Genomic DNA, 20,355 nt, shown 5'->3' with positions numbered 1-20,355 from the left:
GGATTGTGTATGACTCCATTTATGTATTTCCAGAAAATGCAAATCTATACACAGAAAGCAGATCAGTGGTTGCCTGAGATTGAGAGTAGAAGTGAGGAATGACCTCAAAAGCGCACAAGGTTTCTTTTTAAGGCAATGAAAATGTTCCAAAACTGAATTGTGAAAATACACAATTTTACAAATTTACTAAAAATCACTGTGTTGTAATCTTACAATGGGTAAATTTTATAGTATGTAAATAATACCTCAATACAGCTATTTAAAAAGAAGAAAATCAATTTCTGCCTCTTAAAAACAGTGTCACCTACAGTAGGTTACTCAAAACTATCCTAAGCCTCAATTTCCTGATCTGCAAAAAATAGAGGTAATAATAATTACCTTACAGGGTTCTTGTAAGCATTTCAGTAATGTAGAAGAGAGTTTTATATTCTTTTTTTTTTATCCTATTGCTTAAATCAAAATGCAGAAAATTTATATATCCAAGATGTATAAAACAGACTAAAAAGGTTTAAATCCCAGAACCAATAGTGGAATACCCTCTTTAAAAACAGACAATATCACTGTATCACCAACACTATTAATGGCAAAGCATATAAAAATTCTAAATTCTAATATGAATATTCAAAGTGATAAGAAAACACAATTTAATCAGCAGTGTTTTCTTTATTAGTGGTACATAGATAACTGAAGTCTTAATATTGACAACATCTTAAATTAGATGAAATACTGTATAATACAGTTATTTGCTTATCCTACCCCAAGCACTAATTTGAATATTTCTCCCCTGAACAACAGTAATGAATGAGAGTTTTCTTTTCTATACTAATTTTTCCAACTTCTCAAAGATTCTAGAAACAGTCTTGAGCTTCTCAAAATCTTGCAAGAATTAAGCAAATCATAACAAAGACACTTAGCCAGTCAGGAGGGAAATTATCCTTATTCCTAAGATGCCAAGGTTGTTGCCACAGTAATACCATTATGTGATTTATTCTCCCCTCTCCTTTTAGAAAACACTCACAGAAAAAAAGAGGGATAAAAGACATGTAGGTAAATAGAAAAAAATCTTCTCTGATAAAACTAAAATACATTCTGATCTCCTCAAATTCTAATCTTCTCTTGTTCATCCTTTTCATCCTTCTTCATCCTGGTCATAAAAACTGAAATTATTCCATTACAAACAACAAGGAATTGTCATGTATTATTCCAGAGCTCTTCTATGCTCTGTAATTTCCGAAAAATGCTCTCCTGTTGGTATACAGGTAATGCTCAAAGGGAATCAAAATAAAGGAAAAAAGAAAATTCAAAAAGAAATGTAGTAAGAAATGATGTATGAAGAAAAACCATGTTTGCTCTAAAAACTCAACAAACAACAACAAAACAGATTTAACTGTAAGACATATGGAGAAAAGCACAAATAAACTTGAGTGTAAAGGTCATATAGGAACACATTTGAAAATGACACTGCTCCTGCAGCTTTCTTTTAAGATGGGAAGAGATTGAGAATCTCACGCTCCTTTTTTATGTCCAAAGAACTAGCTATTCCATGTTAATGACTAATTATACACAAGTAGACCTTACTTTTCTCTGACCATTTCTTACGTTTGCAGTCTTTGAATAAGGTCACAATCAGAAAGAAAGTAAAATTTTAAATTCTAGCATAAACCTAAGTTAATAAGAGTCAGGATGGCATTCAAGTGAGTCAAAGATCCAGAGAGCTGGAATGGCAATATGGTAACCTGGAAGTGGAAAAGGTGTCATGCAGGAGAGTTAACATAGTAGGACTGATGCTGCTATCTTTGGAAAGGCCTGCTTGCAGAAGTGGCCCTTGGCTGGCATCTGGGAACTTGGCTTTTAGAATGTTCCTTATGTTGAAAAGATGGCTTTTATTTGCTTGGAGCACTGATTCCTGCTGTACCTGCTTGCCTACACTGTTTATAAACAATCTGATTTATGGTAAACACCTGCTTTTCTCCCGGGACTCTAGAATTTTAATAGCACTGGCTAGCTGCCGAAGCAGAGGGTACCTACATGACCAGCCCCCAGTAGAAACTTTCTCTGGGAAGGAAAACATTGGAAACCTGCACCAAGATTTCTCCAGAGTCCATCTGATGTGTTCATTTTCCTTTCAGGTCCTGTTATGCATCCTATACTTTCTAATAAACCGGAGCCATGAGTGAAACTGCCTCTACACCCCATGAGCCCTTTTTGTGAGTCAACGAAGTGTGGGGAGGGTGGTCCCCGCACCCCACCACCCCTCTCTTTCTATCAATTTCAACTTCAGGCCATAGAGGCATACACATAGTTTTTGCAGAATACTCTTGACTCACTGTGAGAAAGAACAAACTACAAAGATTCAGAAAACACCAAGCAAAGCCTAAGAATGGGGGAGGAAACACTAGCTGTCAATGACTTAGCCAAAATTAGTTAAGTAAATTTAACAAGATTCCCAAAATTAACCTCAAAGTCTTTATCTTTCTTAATTTCTACTCAAGTAGGTATATTGATAAGAAAGATTTTCCAAGGAAGGCCATGCTTTGGGTACTAGAGAGCCATATGAAACTCTATTTTGGAAACTCAAACCATTTGAAGCTACTTTTAACCAAAACAATCCTACCATAATTGGGGAAGTTTGGCTTCAGATTTGTTAAAAATGAATCAACATTTCCACATTCTATGTTATCTAAGACGTACAAATATTTCTGGCTTTATTATCTTTTAAAATGGCAATATTATTAGACTTTAAACATTCTCTTCAAATCGTCTTATACACTCACAGAGAAATATTTATTGAATCTTGTTGATTCAAACTCTTAAATGTCTCAGATATCTGCAGTTTGCTACATCATCTGCTACTACCTTAGTGTATATGGTTTCTTTAAAAACTATTTCTACCAATCTCTTCCAACTCTAATCCATCCTTGATACTACCATCACATCGTCAAGGAAGCAAATTCTTACAGCCTGGTTCTAGCCATGTCACTCCTTTGCTAAGGAATTTTTACTAGCTCTTCATTGATCATAGAATCAAATACAAGTATCTTAAAATGGAATAGAATGCATTCCATAATGTAGTCCCAACTTTCTGAATCCTGTCCCTCATACTCTATGTCTTTAAAGATCACCTACTCCAATGCATCTAGTCCCCAGATGATTATCATAAATGTGCGAAAAGATGCATGAGGTACAAGACTCGGAGTGGTAGGACCAATATCCAACTAAAAGCATTCATACATAGGAAAAAATTTTTCTAACTATGCAGGCCAAACAAAAAACAGCTGCAGCTGGAACTCAATTGATGGTCAAGCCTTTTGCAACTCCTGAAAGCTAAACCAAATAATGGTCTGCTGTTAAAAATAAGCTCTGGGCTTTCCTGCACCTCTACTTGGTGTCTACAGCACTTCCTTTCCCACAAAAACCTTACCCCCATTCTGTAAAAATTGTAGCCATCTTCAAAGTCCAATCAAATGCCATCTCCTTTATGAAGTCTTCCCTGTGTTTCACTAACTCAATTATTATCTCTTTGCTCCCGCATTCCCTTTTACTGTTCCCATAAACTCTTCTAGCACACTATTACATTTTGCCTTATATTATTTATTTATATACATGTCTTGTCTCTCCTACCAGGATATAAGCTGTCTGAGAAAACAATGTTTACTTATTTTTCTATTCCCCATCATTCCTCGCCTAAAGATTAACGTAATTAGGTGGCTCTCTAACATTTCAAATTTCAGTTTAACAGTCACAGTAAAATTGAGAGTAAATGTCATCTCAAAAACAATAATAGTTTTCCCTAACACACTAGTAAAATGTAAAGTGTGAAAATCACCATTTGGAGACCAAAATAAGTTTTGTTTACTAGTCTACTTAATTACTCCCCATATATAAAATACATTACTCTTAATTTGTAATTAAAAGAGAAATAAGAAAGGCATTTCTTATTTTTTGTATTCAAGAGAATGAAATAAAGTAAAAGGAAATCCTTTTTCCAACCATCCCAAAACAGCAAGCTTAAAATAGTGAAATCAACTAATAAAGAATGATCTTATATGGTGTGGGGGTAAATAATTAATAAACAAAAATAAAAGGAAATATCCTACAGACAAAGTAGGCAGTTATGTGTGGATTCTGTCAGGAATATTCATGTCTTCTTCTATTGTCTGGAACTCCTACAACCTGTCATCAATGAAAAGATACCTTACAATCCCTGAAAAGTCATTACCAAAAACTGTGATTATTTCTCAAGTTTCTCACAAATACATCAAACTAATTTATTAACTTTACGTTTATAGTCTAAAATAATCTGCAGAGATTTTTTTAAAGGTTAAATATCCCCATGCCAACCCTTAACTCTGTAAAAAAAAAAAAAAAAAGAACATGTCTACAGCAAATAAATAATTTGCCTAAAAGAGTAACCAACAGAAGGAACATAATTATTTAAATAAGATTTAATAAAACTAAAAACTATCCCTTTAAATCTCCGCGAGAATATAAGAGTAACATTTTAATACCACACCAAGACATATGATTGTAGCATTCTCAGGGAACTCGAAAATACAGTCAATATTGATAAAAAGAAGAATACCAAGACTGCATGACACCATCTGGGTAAACTGTGCAAAAACAAGATTTTCTTGATAACTAAGTAACCCACGAGTTAAGTATGATGGTTGCCATTTATGATAGCATTCCTAAGCAACCTCCCAAGAATTATTAAATCCTAGACATAGAGAATTTGTAAAACTGGTGAGTACTCAAAGCAGAAGATGGACCAGAAATACACCGTACTATGCTGTCAAGTTGTCCACAATATAAAATATTGGCAGTATCAAAAAGTACTATATGGCAAAGAAGATAATGATATTTTTACAAGGAATTTAAACAGTTTTAAAGTGTCATATTTCTCAATACAACACTTTCAAAGTTACTAAAACATCCTATTAACTCTGCAAATTTTTTTGAACAAAAAGCAGTGCAAGTTTGGCAAAGGAATCTAGTCTTTGGTGGTAGATATAAGATTACATATTTGTCAAAACTAATAGAATTATAAACCATAAACAGTGAATTTTATTTTATGTTAATCACAAAAAGATCAACAAAATATTTTAACTGTAAAAAAATGAAGAGATGACATAAAGACAAGAAGTAAAAGGAAAATACAGTAACTGAAGAGTAAACAGCAAAAAAAAAAAAAGATTTGTGATCAATCCCGTTAATTTTAAGAGTTAACTAATTCTTTCAAGATAGATGTTCCTTTATATTCTAATTTAACCTTAAGTTAACCTCATCCAAATACAATTATATGTAACAGTACAATTTATTATGAATTTCAATAGATAATACATGAAAAAATGGAACAGAATAAAGTGCATAAAATATGATCTCATTTACATGTTTTAATTGACACGTATATATATATCCACATCCTTATATGTGCCTACATACATACATATGGTAATGCATGCATAACCATTATTTACTGGCAGTAAACAAACACAGGTTGATGAGAACTGGAGAGGCTTTAGCCGTTCATTTTGTACTTTTTGATACTGCTTACATTTTCAAACCATGTATATATACATATATACATATTTTTTTTTAAATGTCAGTAGGGTTGCCTGGGCAATAGGATTATGGGTGATTTGATGTTTTCTCTTTTATACTACTTATTTTTTTTAATCTTAGTATCATTTTCAAATCTTTTTAAGATAACATAGAATTATAATAATACTTTGGATATTTAACTTTAAAACACTAACAAAATCCTTTAATGATTGTTCATAATAGTGAAAAACTGGGGAAAAAGTTAAAAATTAATTGTTCAAGAATTAGTGAAAGTTACATGGACATATATTAGAAACCAATAAAGTAGAGTAAAAAGATGACACGGAAATAAGTTCATGAAAAGCAGTTAACGAAAAAGAACATTTGATCCTGTTTTTGTAAAAATATTTTAAATACTGAAAATGGGAAGCAAGTTATCAGCTCATTCAACAATTATTTATTGACCTCCTTTTACATACCAGGTACTGTGCTGGGCACAGGAGATATATTGTAGGCTAGCCCTCAGGGAACTAACAGGTCATGGAACTATAAGGGAAGGGAGAGAGCCATACACGAATCATCACACAAATAGCTATTTAATTGCAGTGGTAGTGATAGGTTGTCTGAATATTTGACCGACAAAAATTTCTCCCACTTCTGAATGCTCAAGCCACCCTCCCATCAAACATAGAGTCTTTATTTCTCCCTTCCTTTGAATTTAGCCTTGTAACTTACTTTGACCAATAGAATGTGAGAGACTGATGCTGTGCCAGTTCCAAGCTTGGATTTTAAGAGGTCTAAAAGCATCTATTTTTGCCTTCTTGCTATCCTAAGATGCCATGTAAAGTACACCAGGCTATCCTGTTGGAGAGAGGTCCTGAAGGATACAGAGAGCACCAAGATGAGAACTGAGGTACCCTGGTCGACAACTAGCACCATGGTCCCAGACATGTAAGGTGTAGGCCGTCTTGGTGACTTCGGCCTAAGCTGACTTGCCCTAAATGGCAGCAGGTGAAACACAGACAAGTTGTCTCCATTGATCCCTCACCAAATTTCTGACCCAAAAATCATGAGAAAAAAATAGGCCTTTGGGGGTTGACCTAATATGCTGCAATAGATAAATGCAGCAAAAAAATGGAACCCTGAAGTAGGTTGCTGCTGTAACAGAAACCAAAAACATGTGATATTGGCTTTGGGGACTTGGATGCAGGCCAAGGCAAAAAGAGCACAAGGGACTGTGGAAACTGGAAGAGCAATGAGGAAACTATCATAGGAGGTCAGACGAATGGTGACCCATATTACATACTAGAAGAACAATTAGAAAAACTTTCACATGAAGTAACCTGGAATACTGAAAATATACCTAATGAACTTGTGGATCTGACTGAGATTTGTAGGCAGAATGTTCAGTGTCAATGTCTTCTTTATAGGTACATATAATAAGGTAAAAGAAGACAAAGATGGGCAAAAGAATGAACTATTTGGCTTGCAAGCAGAATTTAAAGGAAATATTTCTAACCAGGAATTGCTGGGTTGGAAAATGACTTTCTTTTCACCAGTCTCTCCAGCTAACAAAAAACTGTCAAAGAAATGGCATGAGGACAAAAATCAAATCCACAGCACTACCAACAAAACATGACCTAACAATCATTAAATTAAGAGTACACCTGTAAGACCCTTTGTTAATACTTCAAAAAGATTTAAGGAAGTACTTGTACACCATCTCAGGTAGACAAAAGGATTTTCTAAGAAACTTAGAAGTTAATGCCCTAACATGGATCTTAGATAGAAAGAGGCCTGTCTCAGAAAGAATTGCGGATGGTACTTTAGTCTAAAGTATCCAGTTATAATCTGATACACAGAAAACCCACAAAATTTTTAAAGGAATTATATAAATTTGGACCAAAATAAACACTGTTTCAAATGAAAAGAGGCCTTTAGGCTCCCAATTGTTATAAAGCAGGCTAAGAATGCAACCCAGGTACTAGTGAGGCCCACTTCTTATGAAAAGTGAAAGTATGACACACAGAGTAGAAGCACCAAGCCCAGAGAACCCAGTCAAGAGCCAGGGATAATAACGAATTATGAAACCACTTCCAGAAAGCAGAGCATACCCTAAATAAAGCAACATTCTTTGCCCCCTACTAAATTTCAGAATTGCTTTGGACCAGAGACTGCTGCTATATGCTTCCCATTATTTCCTTCTTTACGGGAATGTCTATTGTAATTAAGTGTCCCTGTCTCAAAATTATATATTGAGTGTATGGGGGCAGCAGGAGACTAAAGCATATAACTTTGTCTTCTTTGTTCACAGGTCTAGAGATCAAGAGGAACCACACTTAAGGAGCTTCATCCACATTCTAACCTAATGCAGACAGGTCTTGAGAGAATGGATATTGAGCCTCAAGTCATAACTGAATGAGGTTTCTGGGCATCTTGGGAAATCTGCGTGCATACTGCATGTTGATGAGACATGAAATGTCCTCCAAAGGGAGCACTGTGGTAGACTGCTTATAAAGATGACTGCCAACAATTACTCCTACTCCTGTTACACACATGCTACTGCTCCCAAGAAGGAGGTCAACCTGGTTGATTGTTAGAAAACAGAATGCAGTGGAACTGATGTTGTGTAGTTTCAGGCTTCCATTTGTGTGCTCTTACTACCCTGAGTTACCATGTAAAAAGTCCAGGCTATCCTTCTAGAGAGGCCAAGAAGAGAGAAACATCCCCAGTTGGTGAAAAATTAGGCCTCTGGAGAACTAAGCTATCACAACTGAAAGTCAGCACTAAGGCCCACGATATGAGCAACATTCAGTCGACATCTTGTGAACCAGAGCAAGGTGTTCCCTGCCCAAATTCCTGACCCAAAATTCGTGAGCAAGAAAAGTGTTGTGATCGTAAGCCACAAAGCTTGGGGATAATTTGTTATTCAGTATAACTGATAAAGGTAGTGAGTCCAACAAATGCTACAAAGGAAAAGTACTATCTAAGAGTCAGTATTAAAGATCCTAATGTCATCTGGAAGACAGGGAAAGTTTACTTGAGAAATGATATATTTAACAGTAGTTGTCATTTAACACAGGTTTAATTATGAATGAGAATTTTGTTTGTTGGTTTTTAGCTTCTACTTTCCTAAATTTCCCACATTACATATTTTACTTCTGAAAAAACAAAAGGGTTATTTTTTTTTAACTCTTGAGAATATTGTTGGCAGCTTACTGGTGCTATTTTATTGAAATTTATTAAGTATAGCATGTCTCATGACAAAATGTGCAAACATTTCACAAATAAAAATCTTCTATTATATAGTTGAAGAACGGAGTATTCTGATTACCCAATGTTTCAGGAAATAAGCAATATACATGTTTCACAATTTCAGAAGAAACTGAATGTATTAAAACACAACCTTTGGATGGATTGTATGGGGTGTGAATATAGCTCAATAAAATTGCATTAAAAAAAACACAGCCTAAAATTATTATAGTGCTCATAATTTATTATCACTGATTTTTGGAAACTTCTTCAGGTTCATGTAATTCCTCATGGTTATCATTCTGAATAGATGTAGATAACACAAGACTGAAAAAAGATCTTTGAATGAGGAATTAAGAGGGGAAATGATCCAAAAAGACTGAAATAATGAATTAAAACCAGCAAGAAAAAATTAAACAGAAATAATTGAGGAGACATATACATTTAGGGTTAAAAAGAAATCAAACACAAAATTTCCACAAGATGAGAAATAATCCAGTTTAACAGCATAAAAAAGCCTTTGGTTCTGGTTGATCGTAAGTGCAACATTAGCAAACAGTAGGCCACAGCAACACTAAACAATGTTGATGTAATGTTGGACTTAAATCAACAAATATTTACTGAGAACCTACAATGCAGATACAAGGTACTTTACAAAGAGAATACAATTCCCAGAGCCAGGGAAGAAATAATCTCACCATATTTAGAACTAGTCAGACGATACATGGAATATTAAGTCCACATAAAAGAAATAGTTGAAACAATTAGAGAAATGTGACTTAGAGAAAAGAAGATTTTCTAATTTCGAATTCTGCTCTAAAAGAAAAAAACTTTGTAACAATTATTTCATTCTACCAAAATAAATGTCATTACTATGGGTTGGGCATTTTAGGCTCTGGGGGATATAGTGGAGAGCAATATAGGTATTGTTTCTGTCCTCATTCCACTTGCAGTCTAGTGATCACCATATCACTGGAAGACCTTTGGCAGGTACCAAATAATAAACTGCAAAGCATATTATAAAAGAGATTCAAGTACATTATATAAAGGTAAAATAAATGACCTCCAATGTTACTTCCAACTGTAAAATTTTATGATGATCACTATACCATAAAAGAATGTAATTATTCTGATAAAGAAATGTCCATAGAAAAAAATGCCAGGCAAACCAAGATACACAAACACAGACACACATGCAGTTTTTTAGTTCTACCTAATAAAACAACCATGTCAAGTCATGTGTTCAGCCTTCATAGGCAAACTATTCAAAACCAACTTCAAATCACATTAAGAAATTCCAATCACAAATTTTTAAATCATTTCAATCAAACATCTTTAAATCTCCTTACCCTAATGATGATCTTACCCTAGTTGAAATAATTCCAAAGAAATTAATATTTACAATTTTTCTGGGATTTTTTATAATAATCAATATACCTTTCCATGGCTTTAGCTGTGTAAGGCAAATGCATTTCAATACTATGTTCATCTTCATCTGTCTGTAGAGACATGCGTTCAAACATTCCTGTCTTCCATAGTTCTCCGTAAACTAAAGAGATTTCAAACATATTAAAACAAATATATTAAAGTAAATCTTCATCCTCTGATATCCTACCCAGTAATACAAAACTACATGCTTTGGCGAAAGACAGAGCACCACATAGTATTCTCCTTTATTTTACTTGAAAAAGAAACAAAGCAGCTTTTTTGTATAAGGTAGAAGCATAATAAAAGTAATTACTTACTCAGCATTTTTATGTTACATGGTTATTTAAAAAATTAAAATTTTTTACCAGTTCCTTTCATTATTTCTAAAATCACCTCTGGGTCTACGGCTTTTCCTTCGCTTTAATCAGCACATGCTATCAACTACACAGTTGATTGCATGACCTCTAACTGAAATATGGAAAAACCACTGGTTTATTTACTCATGAGGCAATAATTTGTTTTTGAATTTTGTTTGATTTTAATAAAATGAGTGGGATTATCATCTCACACCTCAAGTTCCCCCTATACCAAGAACAGAAAATTTCCACTAAGAATATTACCCTTCAAATTCAAAATTAAGCTCAAGGGAGACAGCAATTCAATACAGTACCATGTCTGCTTAAAAGGCCCTAGTTCACTGATGTGCTCACAGACATAGAGGACTGGTGGTTTGATGGGTTGAGCCCTCTACCACAGGACTTGCCCTTGGGAAGACTGTTGCTGCAAAGGAGAGACTAGGCCTCCCTGTAATTGTGCCTAAGAGCCTCCTCCCGAATGCCTCTTTGTTGCTCAGATGTGGCCCTCTCTCTCTGGCTAAGCCAACCTGAAAGGTGAAATCACTGCCCTACCCCATACATGGGATCTGACACCCAGGGGAGTGAATCTCCCTGGCAACGTGGATACGACTCTGGTGGGCATTCTTATGCACAATATAGACAACCCTTTTTAGGTTCTAATGAATTGGAATAGCTAGCAGTAAATACCTGAAACTATCAAACTACAACCCAGAACCCATGAATCTTGAAGATGACTGTATAAAAATATAACATATGAGGGGTGACAATGGGATTGGGAAAGCCATATGGACCACACTCCCCTTTGTCTAGTTTATGGATGGATGAGTAGAAAAAAGGGGGAGAAAAAAAAAAGGCACCTAGTGTTCTTTTTTACTTTAATTGTTCTTTGCCACTTTAATTTTTATTCTTATTATTTGTGTGTGTGTGTGGTAATGAAAATGTCAAAAATTAATTTTGGTGATGAATGCACAACTATATAATACTACTGTAAACAACTGAATGTATGCTTTGTTTTGTATGACTGCATGGTATGTGAACATACCTCAATAAAAGTGAATTTAAAAAAAAAAAAGGCCCTAGTAATACAGTCCCTTTTGATGAACTATATAATCCTAGATATTGTATAGCAAGAAAAGGATAAAATTTAATATGTAAATAAACATGATTTAATAATATTTTTGTTTCATCATAGAACAGAACCAACATTCTTATAATTAGATTCTTAAATGGTTTGGCAATATCAAAGAAAGAAACAAACAGTAGTATGACCTCATTTTTACAAAATTATAACTGTTTAAATATCCTCTATTCCTTCACTGGTAGGCTATCCAAAACTAAAATTATCTGAATGCCCCAAATAAGTTTTAAAAAAATAAAGTGTGCCCCCTAAAACAATCCCGAAGAGTTAAGTTAGTAATATTCCAGCTATCTTAGAAAGACCTAGTCAAATAGCATACTGTCAATACTCTGATACTTAAAGCCCAAATTCTGAAAATTTAAGCCTAAAAAATAAGGAAAAAGAGGTTATTGTTCCCTTTGCAAATGGATTTTTTCAATGTATAGAAGCATTTGTTGCAGAATTTCTTGAAAAAATAACTTCCCCTAACGTACTTAAATATAATTTGATGAGCTGAAAGGACACACACCAAGATAATGGAGGTGGTTAATTCTGGGAAGAGAAACCGAGCTCAGGATGAGGGAAAAATTCTGAGTCAACATGGACGATGACTACATGAGTACACGGTCTGTATTGTTCTGTATTTTTTAAAATTTGGCCCTCCCATGGCCGTAAAAATGCTTTTATTAAAGCCCCAAATTTTCACTTTCTATATATCTAGTGTATAAAATGAAGACACATTTAAATAAAATTGTCATCTCTGGAATCCTATTCACAAAAATAAAAATAAATCAAAATAATAGATGTGTTTTTCAAAATAAAATATACTTAAGATTTATGTAGCATCTTTCAGAGCTTCACAACTACACTCTCATTTTTCCCGCATGAAAATCATTTGAGAGGCAATAAGGCATTATTACCATTATCTATTCACATTAAGGAAATGGATATACAGAGAAGTAAGCTTACATGCCCAGAATCTTTCATTAAGTTCATATGGATACAAATCTCTTGTCTCTTGGTACAATGTTCTCTGATCTCCCTGATTACAAACGCAACCACTAAACTCTGGAAACTACTGGTTCTGGCAGGAAAAAAACTCTTTCTGTATATAGCAGGGGATTGGAGATTTTCTTTGTTTTGTTGTGTTTTCCAGGTTGGTTCCAATAAATTTTATTGAAAACTTGAGATCTTATGATATTTGTATTTTTAATTTTAATTAACTTATAATTCCTACTAAAATACTTTAGCTATTTAAAAGCTATAAGCTTTCTTTATACTTACTCTTTTGGTCAATACGAAGGTCATACAAAGGTGTCCTATATATATCCACACTGGAAAGTGCACATCGAGAGAGGGGCACATGATGGGAAGGCCCAAGGATGAAAATTCTCCGGCTAGGAGAAATACATAAAAAAAAAAAAAAAAAAAAAAAACACAGAACAATTGCACTTCTACACAAACTTTGTTTTCCTTCTTGATTGATTTCATTGACACCTAATGATTTGTTCCTCGGTTAATTAAATTTAATTCTTGCTCTCTGTCTCTATGTTGGAAGTTCTTTAAAAGAATCATATTCAATTCCTGGGAATATCAGCTACTGATTACTTACACTAAACCAACTTGCTACGCATAAATTATCTCTGTATTCAAAAGGCCTAGAATACAGAAGACTATCGATTCCTATATTTTATTAGTTGAATTTTAAACATTTTGACTATTATCTCAAATTTCAAAATTCTAACAATCTAAACTCACCACCTAAATCCACTTTATTTAAAATACTTAATAGTATAAAATTCTAAAAACTCCATAAGATATCATTACTAAGAATCATTCTGTATAAGAGAGCTATTTCTACCTTTTGCGAAGGCAGAGGAAAAAAAGCATTTGTTGAGAAAAATTCTATGTAATAAGCTTTCTTTATTCCTGTTCAAGTAGAAGTCATTCTCAAAAACAAAGAAAAGTGACTATGTGTCATTTGCACTGCATTCCAAAGGAAAAAACTGGCCTCAACTGTAGCTTAAATCTTTACCATCCCTTTGTCTTGACATCGAGATCAAATCAACTTCCCCTCATTTTACTGCAAACATCCAGTCCTAAAATCTAATTTCCAAAATTACCTATCTCCTCTGTTTTCTCTTATTTATCTGAACAGTCTTCTCCCACCACAAGAAGAACAAAAAAACCTTACAAGAACAGACATACAAAATCAAAGCTATAAAAGGTAGCAAACATATATAGGCTCTGTACCTAGAAAATCAGGTACTACTAATTGTTCTCATTGTTCAATTATTAGAAAAAGACTGAGACAGAAACTTCACCTCAAAATTTGCAAACCAAGAAAGGTATGCTTTAGCAACGTATTTGTTGATAAATTCTATTACAGCTAAGAAAATCAACCAATTGCTTGCTATATGTTATTTTGTATACTACAGGGAGAGTGGGAGTGGAGAAAGGGGGAAAGGGAGTAGGACAGGCATGACCAAGGAACAAGTGATTCTCAAGTTTAAAGTCCCAAGGCCTCCTTAAAATGTCACAAATACCAAACACATAAGACTTCATCCACAGACCATTTCTGATCAGAAACATAATCCATAATCTCGTTTCTTCCTCCATATGTTATTAATACTGGTAATCCTCACTTTCTGTGACATTACCTCTACCATCAACTCAATAAATATTTCAGAAAAAAGGACCAATTCTATAGTTTCCTAAATGAACAAAACTAGGAGATACCGATCTGTCCTTCTTTCTGTCATAGAAATTTTTTTTTAGTTAAAGTCTAATATATGTAACAGCAAACAGTAACTCGGAGGGTAGGTGTCTTCCCTAAGGCCAAGTATTATATGAACCAAGAATCAAGTATGAGAAAGAACATTTTTCTGTTTGAGGGCTGTATATGAGAAGATAAGAGTATTTAAAATCAGAACACTTCTGGAAAATCTAGGACATAACAGTTGAAATACAAAATGATTTTTAAAAAATCAATCTAAACTCAAAGCATAAATTTGGTAGCTAAGAGTAACGAGGCTCTAACTGTTCAAAAGATGAACACTCCTCCAGAAATAAGCACCCTAGTTTGCTGGAAATCCTAATTGCCTCCCCTAATACTAAATAACTCCTTGTCTGCTTTTGTAAGAGCCAATGTAGATGAGAAAAGAGCACTACAAATCTGAATTAACCACCCTTGTACACAACAGATTCTTTTAAATTTGGTAGAAACTCACCCATAATCGACATAAGGAAGTTCTACATTTCGAGTAAAGGAGGTTTAGGTTCCATCAATATAAAAACCTTAAAAGTAATGCACCCAAAACAAACCAGAAAAGGCTAGATATCATTGAAAAGAAGGAAAAGAAAGTGCATATTAAACCAGTAATAATCTCAGAATGGCCCTTTTTGTTAGCTATATGCTAACAAAAGGAAAATTAACAGTGTACATAAAAGATAATGTATGTCTATATTTCTACACTGAAAAATAGCAAGGCCATAAAAATATTTTGGAGAGAAAGAAACGAGTAATACAGGCTTTGGAAGCAAAACCACTTTCCCTCCATTTAATTAATCACAAGGTGCGTTATATTTAAAGAAGCAACTTTTCACTATTAGCATATCATTGTTTCACACATGTGAAAGAAACATCTATATGAGAAAAAAAGAAAAAAAAATCAGTAGGCATTATTTTAGAAATAAATGTAATGCACACATAATACCTCCAGAGAATTCACATGGGTGGCATTAACTTACAAAGATGAGTGTAGTCTGTACACCCAATATACAAGTTGCCTATATATCTACCCTTATAAATATTTATTCTATTATTAATTCCAAATAATGGAAAATAAGTAATTTTTTAAAGGTGTTTCACAGAAGTACAGAAATTTGAACTAAAGAATAAAATATCATAAGACCCCAAGAAGAAGCCATTTAGTTCTCTTTTACATCCTTGCATGGCTTTCTGAAAGACGAATCAAAATCCAAGTTACTACCTAAGTACATCCTGAATTCTGGGTTTGCAGTTAAAACTTTAATAATAGGAAAATACTCTGCAACTATCAATATGTGAAAGAACTTTCCAAACCACAGACACTAATTAATTAAATTTTAAATTCTTTAAACAGCCAGAGTGATCTTTGCAAAACACAAATCAGATCATATTACTCCCTTGCTTAAAAGCCCAAAAAAGCCCTTCAGTGGCTTTCCATGGTCATAGGACATGGCTTCTAAAATCTCAAATGAACTAACTGGCCCCTTCTTGCACTATTCTGCCCTCTTTGATCACTACACTTTATATAACTTGGTCTTCTTACAGGGCTAGATTCCCAACAACTTCACCTACTTCAAAGCTTTCCACATATGCTAGTATTCCCTTTGGTTGGTTGGCATGGCAAGAGTCACTTCCTCAGAGATGCCTTCCCCAACACTCCTTCCCACAATCGAAATCAAATCACCCTCTTATCTTCTATCACAGTGGTTCTCAAAGTATAAACCATAGAAATAGTTTCAAGGAGCCCACAAAAATCAAAACTATTTTCATAGTAATACAAGAAAGTTATTTTCATTTTTCACTGTTTACATTTGCACCATAGTGCAGCAGTGACAGTGGGCAGAACAATCAAGGCAGTGGAACCAAAATGTACTAGCAGTCATATTCTTCACCTTCACCACACCAAGTTTTGTGGATCCCCCCTCCCAAAAAATAAGATAGTGTCATTTAATTTCATTAAATCTTAATCCTTGATACACTTCTTTTTAATATTCTGTATGACAAAATGCATTCAATCTGTAGTGGTAAGTGCATAGAGCACTTCTACTGCATACCAAAATATGATGGTTGCCTCAAGGAAAAGCACTTGTGAGTTGAGAGCTGAACTAGCCACTTTCTTCAAGGAATACAATTTTTACTTCAAACAATGACTGACAGACAAGCAATGGTTCTTCCAACTTGGATATTTGAGAGAAATTTTCTTGAAAATGAATAAAGTGGGTTTTCAAAGAAAACTGATATAATTGTTTTCAAAAATAAAATTCAAGCTTTCAAGTGCAAACCAGAAGTTTGTAAAACTTGTGTCACTGTGAACTTGACAGCTTCCCAATAATTAAGAATTTTTCTGATGAAATTGGTGGTGAAATTAACAAATGTGATTTTTTTATATTCCATGATAAAATGTCAATATTGGAAAGATCTATATAACTCAGTGAACAAATATTTTCCAAATATCCTATGCATCATGCTACAAAATCAAGCAAGGGTAAAAGATTCATTCAAATTGCAAGACAGAAGCAATAGTTTTTAACAAAGTACAAATGTCTCATTGATATAATTTTAGATTTCACATCATAGTTAAATCTTTTAAAAATAAAAAGGTTCACTGATATAATTTTAGATTTCACATCATAACTAATCTTTACTACTACTTGAGTTCTGATGCAATATCAAAGAAGGATATACGCAATTACATGAAAAAACTATTAAAATACTCTTCTTCTTTTTCCAACTACATAGCCTGTGAGGCTGGATTTTCTTCACATACTTCAACCAAAACAACAGATTGAATGCAAAAGCACATATGAGAATACAGTTGTCTTCTATGAAGCCAAACATTAAAAAGAGATTTGTAAAAATGTAATACTGTGCCACAACTGCCCCTACCTTTTCTTGTTTTGGGAAACATTTATTTTTCATTTTTAAAAAATATTATTTATGTTAATCTATAATGGATTTATTATTGTTATTTTTTAAAATTATCTTTTATGTCTTATTTTAAATTTTAATTTGAGAAACAGTGATAAATGAAACCCACATAAATAAAAACTCTGTGGTGTCCCAAATAATTTAAGAATATCAAGTGTTCCGGAGACCAAGAAGTTTGAGAACCACCGTATTTTACTTTCACAGGGCTTATCACAATTTTTAAGTACAAATCTATTTTTATTATCATGTGCTTAATATCCATCTCACCCACAAACTTATACTAGCCACGATCAAGTCTGTTTTATTAATCACTAGGCTCCAGCACTACCACACTATTTGGCTCATAACAGGCACCTAAAATTTTTTTTTAATAAATATGCTTTAATTTATTCAACCATTTCCCCTCTGAGAGCAGCACTTAAATTCTATAGAATTAACCGGGCAAGGATGTTTGGAAATAAGCATGGTTATCACATTGTAAACCCTCTCACACTACCAGTTAAATTGTAGGCCCTAATGGTTACTATGAAAAGGACACTCTTGTTAAACTCTGACCCATGTTATTAAAAATCTAAAAACCATTCTGTCAGTTCAAGACCATTTAGATTCCCCAACTCATAATCATTTTTATACATATACTTTTAAGTTTTATACTTTTTTTCACCATAAAATATAACAATTTTTCATAAGAGAAAAAGCACATCTATACATCACCATTACCATTCTTTTTTCTTTTCAGTCTTTGTATCTATTTTACCTCATATTAAAAGCTCTTTTTTTCAATTTTGCACTATTTTATACCCTACTTTTTCCACTAGATATACTATAACCACTTTCCAAATTACTACAAAGCTTTCAAAACCATAAAATTTAATAGCTACATAACATTCCATTGAATATAAACTCATACTCATTTAATCAATTCACTCAAAAATTTAGGCTTTAAGAAATAAGGCTGCTGTGAAAATCTTAACGGATAAGATTGTCAGAAGCTGAATTTCTAAGTCAACAACTATATACATTTTATGGCTCGTAACATATATTAACAAATTGCTTTCCAATAAAAGTATGTATTTCGAACAAACAAACACGCACTTATTTCACCACAATCTAGCCAATATGGATTACGGGGATTATACAGTTGCTCTTCAAATTGTTAAATTACATTGGCATCTCACCAATTTTTTATTTCCTTTTCTTCAGTAGACAAGTAGAACATATTTCCACTTTTCTTTTATTAGTCATGTTTACTTTTTTACAATTGCAGTTAATATTCTCGGCCATTTAGCAACTGAGTCCTAAGAGCTATCTTATTGTTCTTGATAATGTTAATCCTTTTTTGCCATTGTTTTTGTAAATGTTTTTCCCATTCTGTTAAATGCTTATTTTGGTTACATTATGACATAGAAGTTATTTTTTAATGAAATCTAATCTTTCTATTAAAGATATCATTTTATCACTTTAATAACCTCTCCAGTAATGTCTCACAAGCATTTAGATATATTTTGTTCCAAATTACCTGACTTGAAATTCACTTCCACTTAGTTTAACCCCTTTATATAGTTAGTAATTAGTGTGATGTATGTTATTACTAAAGAACATAAACTGATTTCTTTTCCCATCCTGCCAGTCAGTATTCCAACATCATTTCTGGAACAATTTTTCACTTGTTATTTGTAATGACTTTTTAAAATTATATCTGTACCAAATCATTTTTAAGTACTAAGAAGTAACATGATACTTAACATTTTAAAAAGTTGGTCCTGGCTGACATAAGGAATGGATTATATAGTAGAGGGTAAGAGTAGAAACTGGTGTTATAGAAGTTAACCTTCTCTCTCAGACCAACTGTTATTATTTTTTTCTCTATACTTCTGGTAGTTCCTAAAAGGGTTTTCTTTCTCTGTTTTTTCCAAAGGACTCTGAAAACCTTGGAATACCCAGGGGAGCCAATTTTAAGAAAATCCCACTATGACTGTAAATTATTATTTTTACATTTAGACCTTCACATTTATTTATTCAGAACTGAGTTATTCCTATACTAACTACAAAAATTAAGCTGATCAACTTATCACCCATCATTTCACCTCTCTTTCCACTGGTCTCCTTTATCTTCTTCCTCTTCGTCCTTTGTTTTCTTCTTTTCTCCCCTTTTCCTCTCCAGTCTCCATTTCCATCAACTTGTTTAACACATGTTTTCCATTCTAATAATATAGACTCCATGTGATATATATCTACGTATTCCTAGACCAAATTTAATTCTGGGGTATCCCTTCAGCCCACAATATCATCAATAAAAATTCTGTAAAATACAGAAACATTTGGAAAAAACTGTTCTAAAAACGAAACTTAATTATAGCTAGTTTATACAGCCAGGATCAAATGAAGATAGTTCCTGAAAATGTTTCCAATCTAATTTCTATTTGCTTTTATTTGTGAAATTAGGTAAGATTGCATATTACATATGTACCAAAAAATATTACTCTTCTGAAAACATTATAAGGCAAAGCTACCAAAACCTTATCAATTTAGCAATATTATAATTTTGTTCATTATTTAAACCTTACTAAAATTAATTTTCAATAAAAGCATGGTACAGCGTGCAGCAGAAAACACTACCTAAAACCAATGGGCAGTTTTTTTCTTTTAAAATTTTGTCAAATAGCTCAAAGGCAAAAGAGTGGACTGTAGGGTAGGATTTTCTTTTTAAACTCATGGATACTGTGAGTTACTTCTTTTGAAGGATTATACTATATCTCTACTACTACATATTTACCTAACAATCAACATTTGATAGAACTAAGGAATGATTATTTTACCCATTTACACTGTGAGTTACATCTGGCAATATAGACTGGATTCTGATACTGGTTCGTAATTAGTAAATTAACTATTCAAATAAAATGCTAGTCAGCAAACTAATCTGGATGGCTATTTTCAGCAGAAGTTTTGAAAGATAACCA

At 33.3% G+C, this 20,355-nt stretch overlaps 1 protein-coding gene across 4 annotated transcripts in view; it reads right to left on the bottom strand.

Moving 5' to 3' along the window:
- Window positions 1-20,355, bottom strand: part of MEMO1 (mediator of cell motility 1) — a 158,648-nt gene that overhangs the window by 42,661 nt on the left and 95,632 nt on the right. For all 4 annotated transcript variants that reach the window (XM_037807533.1, XM_037807532.1, XM_037807534.1 and 1 more), the window contains 2 exons: window positions 12,979-13,091; window positions 10,231-10,342 (listed from right to left, as the gene is read on the bottom strand). In XM_037807533.1, the coding sequence (XP_037663461.1) occupies window positions 10,231-10,342; window positions 12,979-13,091 (225 nt within the window). The remainder of the gene's footprint in view (window positions 1-10,230; window positions 10,343-12,978; window positions 13,092-20,355) is intronic.

Source organism: Choloepus didactylus, chromosome 17 (genome assembly GCF_015220235.1).
Source record: "Choloepus didactylus isolate mChoDid1 chromosome 17, mChoDid1.pri, whole genome shotgun sequence".
Classification (NCBI taxonomy): Eukaryota; Metazoa; Chordata; class Mammalia; order Pilosa; family Megalonychidae; genus Choloepus; species Choloepus didactylus.
This window is presented reverse-complemented; position numbering and strand designations above follow the sequence as displayed.